The 14,923-nt window shown below is 42.4% G+C and overlaps 1 protein-coding gene across 1 annotated transcript in view; it reads right to left on the minus strand.

Moving 5' to 3' along the window:
- cdc27 (cell division cycle 27) overlaps window positions 1-14,923 on the minus strand; it is a 123,588-nt gene that overhangs the window by 86,466 nt on the left and 22,199 nt on the right. The window contains exons 2-4 of the mRNA XM_068013091.1: window positions 10,050-10,125; window positions 7,010-7,157; window positions 436-561 (exon numbers count right to left, since the gene is read on the minus strand). Of these exons, the coding sequence (XP_067869192.1) occupies window positions 436-561; window positions 7,010-7,157; window positions 10,050-10,125 (350 nt within the window). The remainder of the gene's footprint in view (window positions 1-435; window positions 562-7,009; window positions 7,158-10,049; window positions 10,126-14,923) is intronic.

Raw genomic sequence — 14,923 nt, forward strand, 5'->3', positions numbered from 1 at the left:
CTTTTCAAACTCTGGGATTGAAACCATCTGGTCCTGGGGATTTGTTACTCTTTAGTTCTATTAATATCTCCATTAATTTTAGGCGAGTTCTTGTCCCTGATAATAAGTTCCTTGGCATGCTGATCACTTCCTCTACTGTAAATATTGATGCAAAGTAATTATTCAGCATTTCTGCCATTTCCTTATTTCCATTGACATCACTGTTGAAATTTCAAGGGGCCCAAATGACTTCCGACTACCCTCTTTTTCCAATGCATTTGCACAAGTATTTTTGTATTAATTTTAATATCCCATGCAAGTTTCTTTCCATACTTCTTGGAGCTCTATCTGCTTTGCCACTCTTTGCTGCTCTTAGTATTTTTCCCATTCACCAGGATCCATGCTTTTTTTTTTGCATTTCTATATGCTTTTTCTTTCAGTTTTAGGTTGTCTTACCAGTATATATGCCCTAATAAAGACAAAGTAAAACAAGCTGAGTCTCCAAACTCTGTAACAATGTCATCATGACTTCTCTGTTTGTTCAGTATTCCACCGGCTAAGATCTGTTCTCCCTCGGCCAGCCTAGGGAAACAAGAAGTGGGAATTACTTTAGTGTGGTAGGACAGAAGTTATCTGGGCTACAGGGTAAAACAAAAGCTCTTTTGTTTGAAATACAACTCTTTCCTCTACACAATGGAGTTCTTCTATCATTCCTCGACCAGGAGCAACAAGTTGTCTTCCTCCCAGACTGCTGGCACTATAGGGGCAAAAAAAGCAGCTCAACATCCTTGGATACAGAATTTTCAGGTGGGATAGAGAGGGGATAAAAAAAGGAGGGGGTGTAGCATTATTGGTTAAGGAATCAATAACAGCTGTGAGGAGGCACAGTGGCGCAGTGGTTAGCACCGCAGCCTCACAGCTCCAGCGACCCGGGTTCAATTCTGGGTACTGCCTGTGTGGAGTTTGCAAGTTCTCCCTGTGTTTGCGTGGGTTTCCTCCGGGTGCTCCGGTTTCCTCCCACATGCCAAAGACTTGCAGGTTGATAGGTAAATTGGCCATTAGCAATTGCCCCTAGTGTTGGTAGGTGGTAGGGAAATATAGGGACAGGTGGGGATGTGGTAGGAATATGGAATTAGTGTAGGATTAGTATAAAATGGGTGGTTGATGGTCGGCACAGACTCGGTGGGCCGAAGGGCCTGTTTCAGTGCTGTATCTCTAAACTAAACTAAACGCGAAATGAATCATCAAATGTGGCCATATGGGTTGAGCTCAGAAATATAAAAGGGGCAGCCACACGACTGGGAGTGTACAATAGACCCCCAAATAGTGAGAGGGAGATGGAAGAATATGTAGGCAAATTTATGAGGGTAAAAACAAGAGGGCAATAATAGTTGGGGATTTCAACCACCCCGGTGGCACAGTGGCGCAGTGGTTAGCACCCCAGCCTCACAGCTCCAGTGACCCGGGTTCAGTTCTGGGTACTGCCTGTGCGGAGTTTGCAAGTTCTCCCTGTGACCACGTGGGTTTCCGCCTACAGCCAAAGACTTGCACGTTGATAGGTAAATTGGCCATTGTAAATTGCCCCTCGTGTTGGTAGGAGAATGATGGGGATGTGATAGGGAATATGGGATCAATGTAGGATTAGTATAAATGTGTGGTTATAGGTCGACACAGACTCGGTGGGCCGAAGGGCCTGTTTCAGCCCTGTATCTCTCTATGACTCTAATATCAATTGGGATACAAACAGTGTGAAGGGCACAGAGGGCATAAAATTGCTGAACTGCATTCAAGAGAACTTTTTCAGCCAGCATGCAACAAGCCCACTGAGACGGGGTGTAATTTATTTTTTTATTTATTTAGAGATACAGCACTGAAACAGGCCCTTCGGCACACCGAGTCTGTGCTGACCATCAACCACCCCTTGACACTAATCCCATATTCCTACCACATCCCCACCTTCCCTCAATTCCCCTATCACCTACCTATACTAAGGGCAATTTATAATGGCCAATTTACCCATTAACCTGCACGTCTTTGGCACCCGGCGAAAACCCACGCGGTCACTTGCAAACTCCGCACAGGCAGTACCCAGAATCGAACCTGGGTCGCTGGAGCTGTGAGGTTGCGGTGCTAACCACTGCCCTTCTAGATTTAGTCTTCAGAAATGAAGCTGGGCATGTGGATGAAGTAGCTGTGAGCGACCATTTTGGAGACAGTGACCATAATAGTCAGTTTCAGCATAATCATGGAAAAGGACAAAGATAAAACAGGAGTAAAAGTTCTAAATTGAGGGAAGGCTAATTTTACGAAGCTCACATGTGATCTGGCGAAAGTGGACTGGATGCAGCTACTTGAAGGAAAATCAGTGGCAAACCAGTGGAAGGCATTCAAAAGCGAGATTCTACATGCACAGGTGTAGACAGGTCCCCACAAAGATAAAGGGTGGTTTGGCCAAATCTAGAGCCCCTGGTTATCTAGAAGCTTACAGGGTCAGTTAAAGCAGAAAAAGAAAGCTTATGACGGTCACAAAAAAATTAATACTTTAGAAAGCCTAGAAAGTAAAAAAAGGAAATTAGGAAAGCAAAGAGAGAGATCATGAAAAATTATTGGCAGGTAAAATCAAGGAAAATCCAAGGATGTTTTATCTGTACATTAAGAACAAGAGAGTAACTATCAGAGATGTACAAGGGAACTTATGCGTGGATGCAGAAGATATGGGCAGGGTTTTTAAATGAGTACTCTGTCTCTGTCTTCATAAACGAGAGGGATGATGCAGACATTGCAGTAAGAGGAGGAGTGTGAAATATTAGATACGATAAGCATAATGAGCACGGAAGTACAAGAGGGTCTGACATCCTTGAAAGTGGATAAATCGCCAGGGCCAGATGGATTGTATCACGTTGTTAAAGGAAGCCAGGGAGGAAATGGCAGACGCTCTGAGGATCATCTTCAAATCCTCACTCGATACAGGCGAGGTATCAGAAGACTGGAGGTCTGTGAACGTTGTATTATTGATTAAAAAGGGTGCGAGGGATAGGCCAAATAATTAAAGGCTGGTCAGTCTGAACTCAGTGGTGGGTAAATTATTTGAATCAATTCTGAGAGATAGGGTAAATCGCCACTTCGAAAGGCACGGATTAATCAGGGATAGTCAGCATGCATTTGTTATGGGTAGGTCGTGTCTTATTAACTTAATAGAATTTTGAGGAAGTAACAAGGAGGATTGATGAGGGGAGTGCAGTGGATATGGCCTACATGGATTTTAGTAAGGCATTTGACAAGGTCCCACGTGGCAGACTGGTTTGAAAAATAAAAGCCCATGGGGTACAGTGGTTAGCACTGCAGCCTCACAGCTCCAGCGACCCGGGTTCAGTTCTGGGTACTACCCCTGCGGAGTTTGCAAGTTCTCCCTGTGACCGCGTGGGTTTCCACCGGGTGCTCCGGTTTTCTCCCACAGCCAAAGACTTGCAGGTTGACAGGTAAATTGGCCATTGTAAATTGCCCCTAGTGTCGGTAGGTGGTAGGAGAATTGAGGGAAGGTGGGGATGTGGTAGGGAATATGGGATTAAAGTAGGAATGGTATAAATGGGTGGTTGATGGTCGGCATAGACTCGGTGGGCTGAAGGGCCTGTTTCAGTGCTATATCTCTCTATGACTCTATGAATCAGGGTTACATAGATGTGTGAATGCGGTGAATGTAGTAAAGAAGATTAGTGACTTACAGTCATGTGGAAATATGACATTATTGCTATTACAGAGACCTGGCTCAAAAAAGGGCAGGACTAGGATTTAAGTATTCCTAGATACAAGGTGTTTAGGATAGGGGGAGGAGTGACAGTGTTGATTAAGGAGAGATGAGTCCTGGAGGGGTTAAGGGCAGAATCTGTTTGGCAGAGCTATGAAACAAAATAGGTGCAATTACATTGCTCGGTGTGGTCTATAGGCCAACAACTAGTGGGAAAGATGGAGAGACAAATTTGCAAGGAAATTACAAAGAAGCGCAGGAATTATAGAGTGATTATAATGGGGGACTTGATCTGAATTTAGACTGGAGTAATAATAGTCTGAAAGGCAAAGAAGGGAAAGACTTCCTAGAGTGTGTTCAGTGTTTCCAGCCCAACAAGAATGGAGGCACTGCTGGACCTGGCCCTTGGGAATGGGATGGTCAAGTGGATCAAGTGTCAGTAGGGAAACATTTAGGGAACAGTGATCATTGTATCACAAGGTTCAGGTTGGCTATGGAAAAGGACAAGGAACAATCCAAAAGAATTAACTGGGGAAAAGCCAACTTCAATAGGGTAAGAATAGATCTGGGCCAGATAAATTAGAATCAAAAGGTTGACAGGCAAAATGGTAACTGAACAATGGGCTGCCTTTAAGGAGATAGTTCAGGCATAGTCAAAGTATATTCCCATTAAGGGGAAAGGTAGGGCAAACAAATTCAGAGCTCCCTGGATGATCAAAGAGATAGAGATCAAGAAGAAAAGGCATGCTTATGACAGACGTCAGGTAGATAATACAATGGAGAACCAGCCTGAATACAGAAGGCTCAGAGGGGGAAGTAAAAAAGCAAATAAGAGAAAGAGAGAGAGTATAAAAAGCTAACAAAAAAGGGAATCCAAAAGACTTCTACAGGCATATAAATAGTAAAAGGGTGGTGAAAGGAGAAGCAGGGTCGCTTCGGGCCCAAAAAATGGATTTACGAATGGAGACAGAGGGCATGGCTGAGGTATTAAATGAATACATTGCATCTGTCTTTACCAAGGAAGATGCTGCACAATTCATGGTGAAAGACACTAGAAGGGTTTAAATTTGATGAGGAACTATTGGATCGGCTGCTTGTACTTAAAGCTGATAAAGCACCTGGACCAAATGAGATGCATCCAAGGATACGGAGCGAAGTGAAAGTGGAAATTGTGGCTGCACTGGCCATATTCTCCAGTCTTCCGTAGAATCAGGAATGGTGCCAGAGGACTGGAGAATTGCAATATTATATCCTTGTTCAAAAAAGGGTGTAAAGATAAGCCCAGCAACTACAGCAGTAACAAAAAAGGTTGATGTGGTGTACATGGACTTCCAAAAGGCATTGATACAGTGCCACAGAACAAACATGTGAGCCAAGTTATAGCTCATGGAATAAAAAGGGACAGTAGCGACATGGATATGAAGTTAGCTGAGTGACAGGAAAGAGCAGTGATTAATGGATGTTTTCAGACTGGAGGAAGGTTTGTCGTGGAGTTCCCCAGGGATCAGTGTTAGGACCCTTGCTCTTCCAGATATATGTTAAATGACCAAGACCTTGTTGTACAGGGCACAATTTCAAACACTGCAGACAATACGAGACTTGGAAGCACTGTGAAATGAGGAGTATAGTGTAGAACTTCAAAAGGCCACAGACAGGTTGGTGAAATAGGCAGGCAAGTCACTGATGCACTTTACATTTCTCTGCATTAAATTTCTTCAGTTTGGCAGGAAGAACGCAGACAGACAATATAAAATAAAGGGTACAATTCTAAAGGGGGGTGCAGGAACAGAGGGACCTGGGTATATATGTGCATCAATCATGGAAGGTGGCAGGACAGGTTGAGAGCAGTTACAGCATACAGCATCCTAGGCTTCATTAATAGGGGCACAGAGTACAAAAGCAAGGAAGCTACGTCAAACTTCTAGAGAACTCTAGTTGAAGATGAACCAGTGTATTATGTTCAGTTCTGGGCGCTACACTTTAGCAAAGATGTAAAGGCATTAGAGAGAGTGCAAAAAGATTCACAAAAATGGTTCCAGGAATGAGGAACTTCAGTTACGTAGATAGATTGGAGAAGTTGGGAATGTTTTCCTTGGTGAAGAGAAGGTTGAGAGAAGATTTGATAGAGGTATTCATAATCATGAGGGTCTGCACGGAGTAGATAGGAAAAACTGCTCCCATTGGTGTAAGGATCAAGAACAAAATGGCACAGATTTAAAGTAATTGGCAAAAGAAGCAATGGTGACGTGAGGAAAAACTTTCAAGCAACGAGCAGTCATGATCTGGAATGCACTGCCTGAGAGCATTGTGGTGGCAGGTTCAATTGAGGCATTCAAGAGGGATCTGGACACTTATCTGAAAAGGAAGAATGAGCAGGGCTATGGGGAGGTTGTGGGGAAGTGGCATTAGGTAAATTGCTCCTTCGGAGAGCCAGGGCAGACACGAAGGGCTGAATGGCCTCCTTCTGTGCTGTAACACTTGCGATTCTGCGAAGTTAGGGATCTCAAGTACAATGTACCTCAATGCCCAAGTCAAAGAACAGAAAAATTAAGAAAATCAGAAAGTTGGGGAAGAAGAGGGACAGAAAATCAGTGGATGGGGAAGGAGGGCAAGAAAAAGAAAAATGAAATTGCTGGAGCACCTGTGGGTGCAGCCTCAGTACATAAACTGGTCATTCGCATTGGACAAGTTTACAAACTAAAGTTTCAAACATTACTGTGGGACTTCAACACCTTAAAGATTATCTTAGGCTGCTCATCTATGTCGAGAGATGAGAAAGACCATCTCCCCATGCTCACCCTATCAATTGGATGGTACAATCTCATGCACTAAACTCTCCAAAAGCCGGAGGCAAGCAAAAACTTGACCAATTTCTGGTGATAACCAGGAAATTCCTCCCCAATTCCACAAGGTAATCAAGACAGACCCAGGATATCACCAAAATAAGTTCTGATGAAAAGTCACAGACCTGAAACATTAACTCTGCTTCTCTCTCCACAGATGTTGCCAGACCTGCTGAGTATTTCCAGCACTTTGTGGTTTTAGCCCAAGATATCACTGTTACCCTTGATACATCACTAGGCATACTTAATTTAACCAATATCACCCCCACACCCAAATCCAAATCCAAAAGCAGCACATCATACATGGAGAAATGACCATCTCCATCCAGGGAACAGTATTAGAGCTTGTACTAGGAGCTGCAGCAGGTACTGCACAATTCACTGTTCCAGTATTCAAGAATTGGAAGCTATAGTCTCCAAACTTCCAGCTACATTTACTTACTTGCTAAGATCCGTGCAACATTTGGCAAGAAGATATTTGCACTGAGGGGTAGTACAGCTATGAGTTTTCAAAAGCCTATAAGCTTTGTATGCTTTTCCTGAGCGATAGTAACAGGTTGCCAAGAGAAACAGAGCCTCTTCTGAACGCACTGCAGAGTAAAAAAGAAAGTTACTGAAGACTCAATTCACAATTTCTCACTTCAATCAAATCACTACTGACATTAAGGTGGTCGGGGAGGGAGATCAGGAAACTGTTTATTTAATCTGCTGTGAATACGCTTTAAAAATTTTTGTTTTTCAAATGTATCTGCACCAGAGAGATAAAACCAGTTCTAACCTGGGCCTGACCCACTAGAGATTCCTGGTGCTGGAGGAAATTCTTTTCTCTCGAATTCAGAGGAGATGGGAGATACAGGCAAGGTCATATTCACTGTCCATCTTTTTGGGAAAGGCATTAAGTCAACCACAGAATGGGACTGGAGTTGTGTTCCAGACAGACTGGGTGCGGTTAAGTTCCATTCCCTGAAAGACACTGATAATCAACTGGGCTTTTACGATAATTTTGTCATCATTTGTTTGTTGATTTAGTGAATTCAAAAACACGTTTTGCCGTGGTTAGATTTGAACTCACGACCTCTGGGTTGCCCGGCCAGTACCAGAACCACCAAACTGAGCTCACAAAAAATGCTATTTCAACAAAAATATTCTTCAGCAAAAAAAATGTTTTCTTCATTGATTTCTGATTCCATCCAGGTCAAGGGCATGGAAATAGTGCATTTGCCACCACCAAACACCCAGCATCACCAACAGCACTTAGATTAATATAAACACAAAGTGCTGGAAACCCTCAGCAGGTCTGGCAGCATCTGTGCAGAGAGAAATAGAGTTAACGTTGCAGGTCTGTGAAAGGTCCTGCTGAGTATTTCCAGCACTTTCTATTTTTATTTCTGATTTCCAGCATCGGCAGTGTTTTGCTCTTATTTTAGCATTTAGGTTACATGTAGTGCTGTTCGGTGCACAGTAATGTTCCTTCAACTGTTAGAATTTCATGATGTTAATAATAAAACTTTTAACATGAACATAGATAAAAATAATTGTTTTAAATAGAATAAAGAACCTGAAAATAGATAGAGCTAATAGGCAGTTGGCAGCCACTCAAGGTATCCTCAAAGTTGGGCACGTGCTGGGCAAACCCCTTGTTTGTATTTTTAATAGCTCAGTGCAGTCTGCAGCAGTTCCTGCTAACTGGAAGGAGGCTAATGTAGTCTTTAAAAAAAAGCAGATAAGACTGACCCGGATAACTGCAGGCTATTAGTTTGACATCACTAATTGGGAAGATGCTTGCGGGAATAAAGAGGGATGCCATATATGATTACTTAGACAGAAAGGGACATTGGAGACACCAAACATGGCCTAAAATACCATGTTTCACAGGTTTTTTTTGAAGAAGTCAATGTCACCAAGATGGTCGATGAGGGAAGTCCGGTAGACATGGCCCAGTTCAAGTATCCTAAAAGCTTTTGACAAGAGGCTTCTCAAAGCTTATGGCAACGTATTGAGCCAATTGAGAACTCACTGGGAAACAATATGCAGAAACTAGTTATAGATGATTTGAATCAGTTTGGATTTGGTCACCAGTAGCACTATTTTTATAAAAGCAAAAACTGCAGATGCTGGAAATCTGAAATAAAAACAAGAAATGCTGGAAATACTCAGCAGGTCTGGCAGCATTTGTCGAGAGAGAAGCAGAGTTAACGTTTCAGGTCAGTGACCATCAGAACTATTTTTATTATTGATCCAGATGTAGGTGGTGGGACACAAACTGCAAGTTGGCAGATGATGCTAAGGTTTGTGTGAAGACTGTAAGCAATGCTCTACTGCTTCAGACAGACCTTGATGTGTTCGGAGATTGGGCTTGTGACTGGAAAATGATTTTTTAACTTGGAAAGGTGCAGTGCTGTGCATGTGGGCAGGGTGAATGCTGAACTTAAACCCTTCAGGGGAAGGCATTAAAAGCAGCTAGTCAAAGAGATCTGGGTATTCTAGTGCATACATCATTTCATGGCATTGCTCGAGTGAATGAGCTGCATTCATAGAGCAATTGAGTATAAGACAAGGCACAATATTTTGTCCTTATACAAGACCATGGTCAGGCCTCAGCCTGAATACTGTGTCCAGTTCTGGTCTCCTCACATGGTGAATGTTATTGAGGCTTTGCAATAATTTTCAGTGTGAAGCAATGAAGCATAATTATCAAAATAGGCAGAGAGAGCTGGGTGGGACTGTACAGAATCACCAGGACCAGAGTGAACTTCTGAACTAGCTTCAATGCTGGGTTTTGGGGAGGTGGGGGGGGGGGGGGGGGGGGGGGGGAGGTTCTGGGTGGAATTGCACAATTGTTTACTGCCCAAAGTGGGCTGGGTTTTTAATCTGGTCTTCCACTTCTCCCAGATCACCACAACATTTCAGGTGAGATGCAGAGTGTCTCGTGTATACACTGATACACTAGATATGACAATTATGTGCAACAGGCTAGATGGACCAGGGAGTCTTTTCCTGTCCGTCATTGTTAATACGTACTCTGCCAGGTATCTGAGTCAGTTTATGTAACCTGCACCAATGTGACACCAAAGTTAAATGTAGATCGCCTGCAGGTCACATTCTACATGACTTTGATGCTCACAAGTAGGATTCGTTTTGGTTGAGGGGTGGAAATGGATGGAGGTGAAGAAAAGATAAAGACCTGTTGGGTGGAGAAAATGCAATATGCATTCTCCCGGCAGACTTACAGTAGTAGACAGTTTAAAGCTCTTTTTTTTAAGCTGTCTCGCAATACATGGCTCCTCACTGCCCTTTGCCCATGCATTGTGTAACCAGCTGCTTCCTTCCCTAGCAACCAGCTCAGGTTCTAGGACTCAAGTCTACATCCAGTAGGCAAAGAGCACATCATGACCAGGTTACCTGAATCTTCAGTTGTTAATTTAGCACTGATAGATAGCACTCATGCAGTCACATTCAATAATGTTACAGATCCCACATACCTTCGGCATAGAGTCTTTCTGCGAGGAAGACAGCATCCCGATAAGCATAGTGGTTAAGTGCATGCCAAATAGCAGCCTGTTGACAAAAGACAAATGATTAGCAGTAGCAACCTGAACAAAACTTTTGTTAATTGTGGAAGCATAGAGTTGGAGCTTCAGATCACCCAGTCTTATACAGAGGCAAAAAATCAACTAGTGCAAAACCGAATGGAGTCTCAGTGCAGATAGGCTAAGGGCCCAAGGCCCAAAATGCAGGCTATGTTACAAAGAGTAAGAAACCCAAGCTAAATCAAGCAGCAATGACAAAACGATACCGAGCTTCAGCTTGAAAAATCTGGAGATTATAGAAGGAAAGCAAGGAGTTCCCACTTTGAAGTTACTGGACAAGAATGAGTTAGCGTAGAAGATGGTGCAGAGTCTATTTCAGCACAAGAGGAAGACGTAGAAGCAGTCCATTGTTAGGCGAACAAGAGGGAAGGTTAACAGTCATAAGCACGACTGTAGCAATATAATAGGCACAGAAAAGCAGAATGGAGGGGGAGGAAAGAGGACAAACACCAGATAGTGAAGGGAAAGCTCTAAGGTTTTGTCTTATCCCCTATTCAGAGGTGTCAGAGACACTCGAAGGGTTTTCCCACATTACAGCAGTACTCCAGTTTTGGACAGACTTGGACTTTGTAAAATTACTAGCACAAGGACGGAGAAAGAAGTGGAAATTAGAATGAATGAATTCAATGTAAAATCAGGTACAGAAAGAGAACTAGGAGAGAAATAAATATTGGATTAAGAGAGTGAAAGAAACAAAAAAATGTTTTAAATTAAAATCTCCAACAGATAAAAGTTGAAGGAATGAGAGTTGTCATAGTTAATTTTCCATGCCAGAGGGGTGTTTGGCAGTAATTAACACATTAAAAAGGATTAACACTTGAAATGATTGGATTTAATTTCTGTGGCGAGCTTAATTCATATCTTTCACATAAACTTCACTTCATGCCATTCAAAGCCATATCCATGGTGAGGAAACCTAACAGAAGTAGTAACAAGTTAGACAGCAACTTGTGGATTTTTTACTTTAACTTTGCACTTGCCCTTCACCTTAAGCACTATTTGTGCTTAAGAAGCAGCCATTAACTTCATTTATTTTGACTGTAAAATCTGGCCAATAATATTTGCTATCCCACTGCTCATGATGTGAAGGCAATTACTGAATGCAGAGTGGAATCATCAGCAACAGAGCAGATTATCGACTGAAAGTGGTGTTTGGTAGGGAGAAAGAGTGGGATAGAGAACAGTCTTATGAAACCTGAATCAAATGAAAAAGGATCTTAAAAGTGAACTCAATTACTAGTTAAAAGAGCGCAAGAGGAAAATCATCAACATAGCTGGTGGCACACCAGAGAAACGGTATTCTGGAAAAAGAAATTTCAGAAAAGGGGAAAGGCAAAAACAAATACGTATATTATAAAAACATATATATTGGAGATACATATAATATATACACTTATATAATACATACATATATATACGTATATACATAGTTCAACACGCAGAATCCACTAGTTTTCCTTTGAGAAAACTGACCCAATAGAAAAGTTAAAGGCAGGAATTAAAAGCCGTTGCAATCCCACACTCCAGCCAAGTCTGGACAGCATCAACACTTCTGTACAAGATAGCATGGCTGCTTGCCACTAGAGCTGCTTGCCACTAGCATTGGGCACATTCTGTCGAGAAGCTTATGACATGCATCAGCGATTTGAAGTGTTACGAATACTATTCACCTTGAATACTCCTGGCAAAGTGAATAGATTAAATTACCAAATTTAATTCAGTTTTTAAAAAGGATGGCGCAGCAAACCAATTTTGGTTCTCTATTACCCCTAGGACATGTACATTAGAGAGCAGCTTTACAATTTTCTACATTGAAAATTTACATGTCACAATACAGATGAAAGCACTTGCAATATATTTATGTCACATAACAGCAAGTTTGATCCGAGAGCAAACCCCTTCTGTGCAGTTTTCACCCACCCACTGGTAGCAGTGTATTGAACAAACAAAACAAACAAAGAACAGTACAGCACAGGAACAGGCCATTCGGCCCTCCAAGCCTGCGCCGATCTTGATGCCTGCCTAAACTAAAACCTTCTGCACTTCCGGGGCCCATATCCCTCTATTCCCTTCCTATCCATACATTTGTCAAGATGTCTCTTAAACGTCGCTATCGTATCTGTTTCCACCACCTACCCTGGCAGCAAGTTCCAGGCACTCACCACCCTCTGTGTAAAGAACTTGCCTCGCACATCCCCTCTAAACTTTGCCCCTCGCACCTTAAACCTATGTCCCCTAGTTACTGACTCTTCCACCCTGGGAAAAAGCTTCTGACTATCCACTCTTTCCATGCCGCTCATAACTTTGTAAGCCTCTATCATGTCGCCCCTCCACCTCCGTCGTTCCAGTGAACACAATCAGAGTTTTTCCAACCTCTCCTCATAGCTCATGCCCTCCAGACCAGGCAACATCCTGGTAAACCTCCTCTGTACCCTCTCCAAAGCCTCCACATCCTTCTGGTAGTGTGGCGACCAGAATTGCACGCAATATTCTAAGTGTGGCCTAACTAAGGTTCTGTACAGCTGCAACATGACTTGCCAATTTTTATACTCTATGCCCCGACCGATGAAGGCAAGCATGCCATATGCCTTCTTGACTACCTTATCCACCTGCGTTGCCACTTTCAGTGACCTGTGGACCTGTACGCCCAGATCCCTCTGCCTGTCAATACTCCTAAGGGTTCTGCCATTTACTGTATACCTCCCACTTGCATTAGACCTTCCAAAATGCATTACCTCACATTTGTCCAGATTAAGCTCCATCTGCCATTTCTCCGCCCAAATCTCCAACTGATCTATATCCTGCTGTATCCTCTGACAATCCTCATCATTATCCGCAACTCCACCAATCTTTGTGTCGTCTGCAAACTTACTAATCAGACCAGCTACATTTTCCTCCAAATCATTTACATATACTACAAACAGCAAAGGTCCCAGCACTGATCCCTGCGGAACACCACTAGTCACATCCCTCCATTCAGAAAAGCAGAATTCACCAAGCGTTGGATTGTTCACCCACTAATAGGGAACGTGAGCTGGGTTTAGACCGTCGTGACACAGGTTAGTTTTACCCTACTGATGATGTGTTGTTGCAATAGTAATCCTGCTCAGTACGAGAGGAACCGCAGGCTCAGACATTTGGTGTATGTGCTTGGCTGAGGAGCCAATGGTGCGAAGCTACCATCTGTGGGATTATGACTGAACGCCTCTAAGTCAGAATCCCCCCTGTTACCCTCTGTCTTCTGTGACTGAGCCAGTTCTGTATCCATCTTGCCAGCTCACCTCTGATCCAGTGTGACTTCACCTTTTGCACCAGTCTGCCATGCGGGACCTTGTCAAAGGCTTTACTAAAGTCCATATAGACAACATCCGCCGCCCTTCCCTCATCAATCATCTTCGTCACTTCCTCAAAAAACTCAATCAAATTAGTAAGACACGACCTCCCCTTCACAAAACCATGCTATCTCTCGCTAATAAGTTTGCTTTGGTAATTCACAGCAACAATAAGTCTCACTCTAAAAACCAGTGCGCAATATTGACAAAATGGGTCTTATTCCTGTGTAAATTTGTTTGCTGCTTCAATTTAGCCATTACAGATTTGAGCTGAATTAGCACAGGCTCTATTTTACTCAGGTTGATTTAAATTATCTACATGAAAATAAAGTTTAAAACTTAGATGCACAGGTCTCTGATGTGCAACCAGACTATTTCCTGATAGCTGGCACACAACAGGACCCAGTGCTAACACATTGGCCTGTCACCTCAGATTTAGGCATAAATCCACCTGGACTGATGAAATTAAGCAATGGATGAGTTGGTCTAGGGCAGGGGGCAGCCACCATTTTTTTTAATCTGCAGAGCCTTTAAGAAATTTGCCTGAAGTACAAAGAGCAGCAAGTCAAAAAAACAGATAAAATGCTAAAAGATGGAATAAAGTCAGATGATAAAATTGTTTTTATCAAGAATCTAATGAACATTATGCAGTTATCAAATGCTGTAAACAGACAATTGCCTGACTTTTTCTGGTACCTGTAAGAATACAAGACATAAATGCTGAAAAGTTCAATGACATATCTGACTCGAGGTCAGAATGTAAAATTTAGCATTTCTTTTATCTTTCTAAACTCTTGAAATTGACCAGCAAAGGATTCTTTCATTTTATGTAAAAAAAAATCTTTTCTTGAAATTCCTTAAGCAGTGGCAAAATGTGCCATAACCTCCCCTATATTCTGCAAATAATTCCAATTTTCAATCGAAAGAGAGCACTTCTTCCCAAAGTAGGAGAGGTATGGTTCCTGTCCTTGTAGCTTTTTGTTAAGGATATTTAAATGGTCAGTGATATCAACCATGAAATAAAACTTCTGTAACCACTTCAGATATTAGTTCACCGAGTTCACATTCCTTTTCACGCAAAAACATCTGAACTTCTTCTATACATGCTGCAAAATCGAGCTAAAACATTTCCTTTAGCTAGCTGATGTACTTTATTTTGAATAATAAGATCAGAGTATTGTCAATTTACAATTCACAGAATTGTCTGAGAACTGGCTGATAAAGGTTGGGAGTTGCAAATGAGACGTTATGGAGCTGCAGGTTGCTGACCCCTAGTCTAGGGGTATAACTTATTTCGGGTGATGGAAAAGTCAAAATGCGAGAGGTCCCAGGTTCAAAGCCCCATCGAATCTGCTCCCCAAAGGTCTGTAGTACAGCCTCAGCTTTTCACCATATATATTAAATGACTTGGATGAAGAAATAGAGAGCTGTAGA

This window comes from Heterodontus francisci, chromosome 33 (assembly GCF_036365525.1).
Source record: "Heterodontus francisci isolate sHetFra1 chromosome 33, sHetFra1.hap1, whole genome shotgun sequence".
Taxonomy (NCBI): domain Eukaryota; kingdom Metazoa; phylum Chordata; class Chondrichthyes; order Heterodontiformes; family Heterodontidae; genus Heterodontus; species Heterodontus francisci.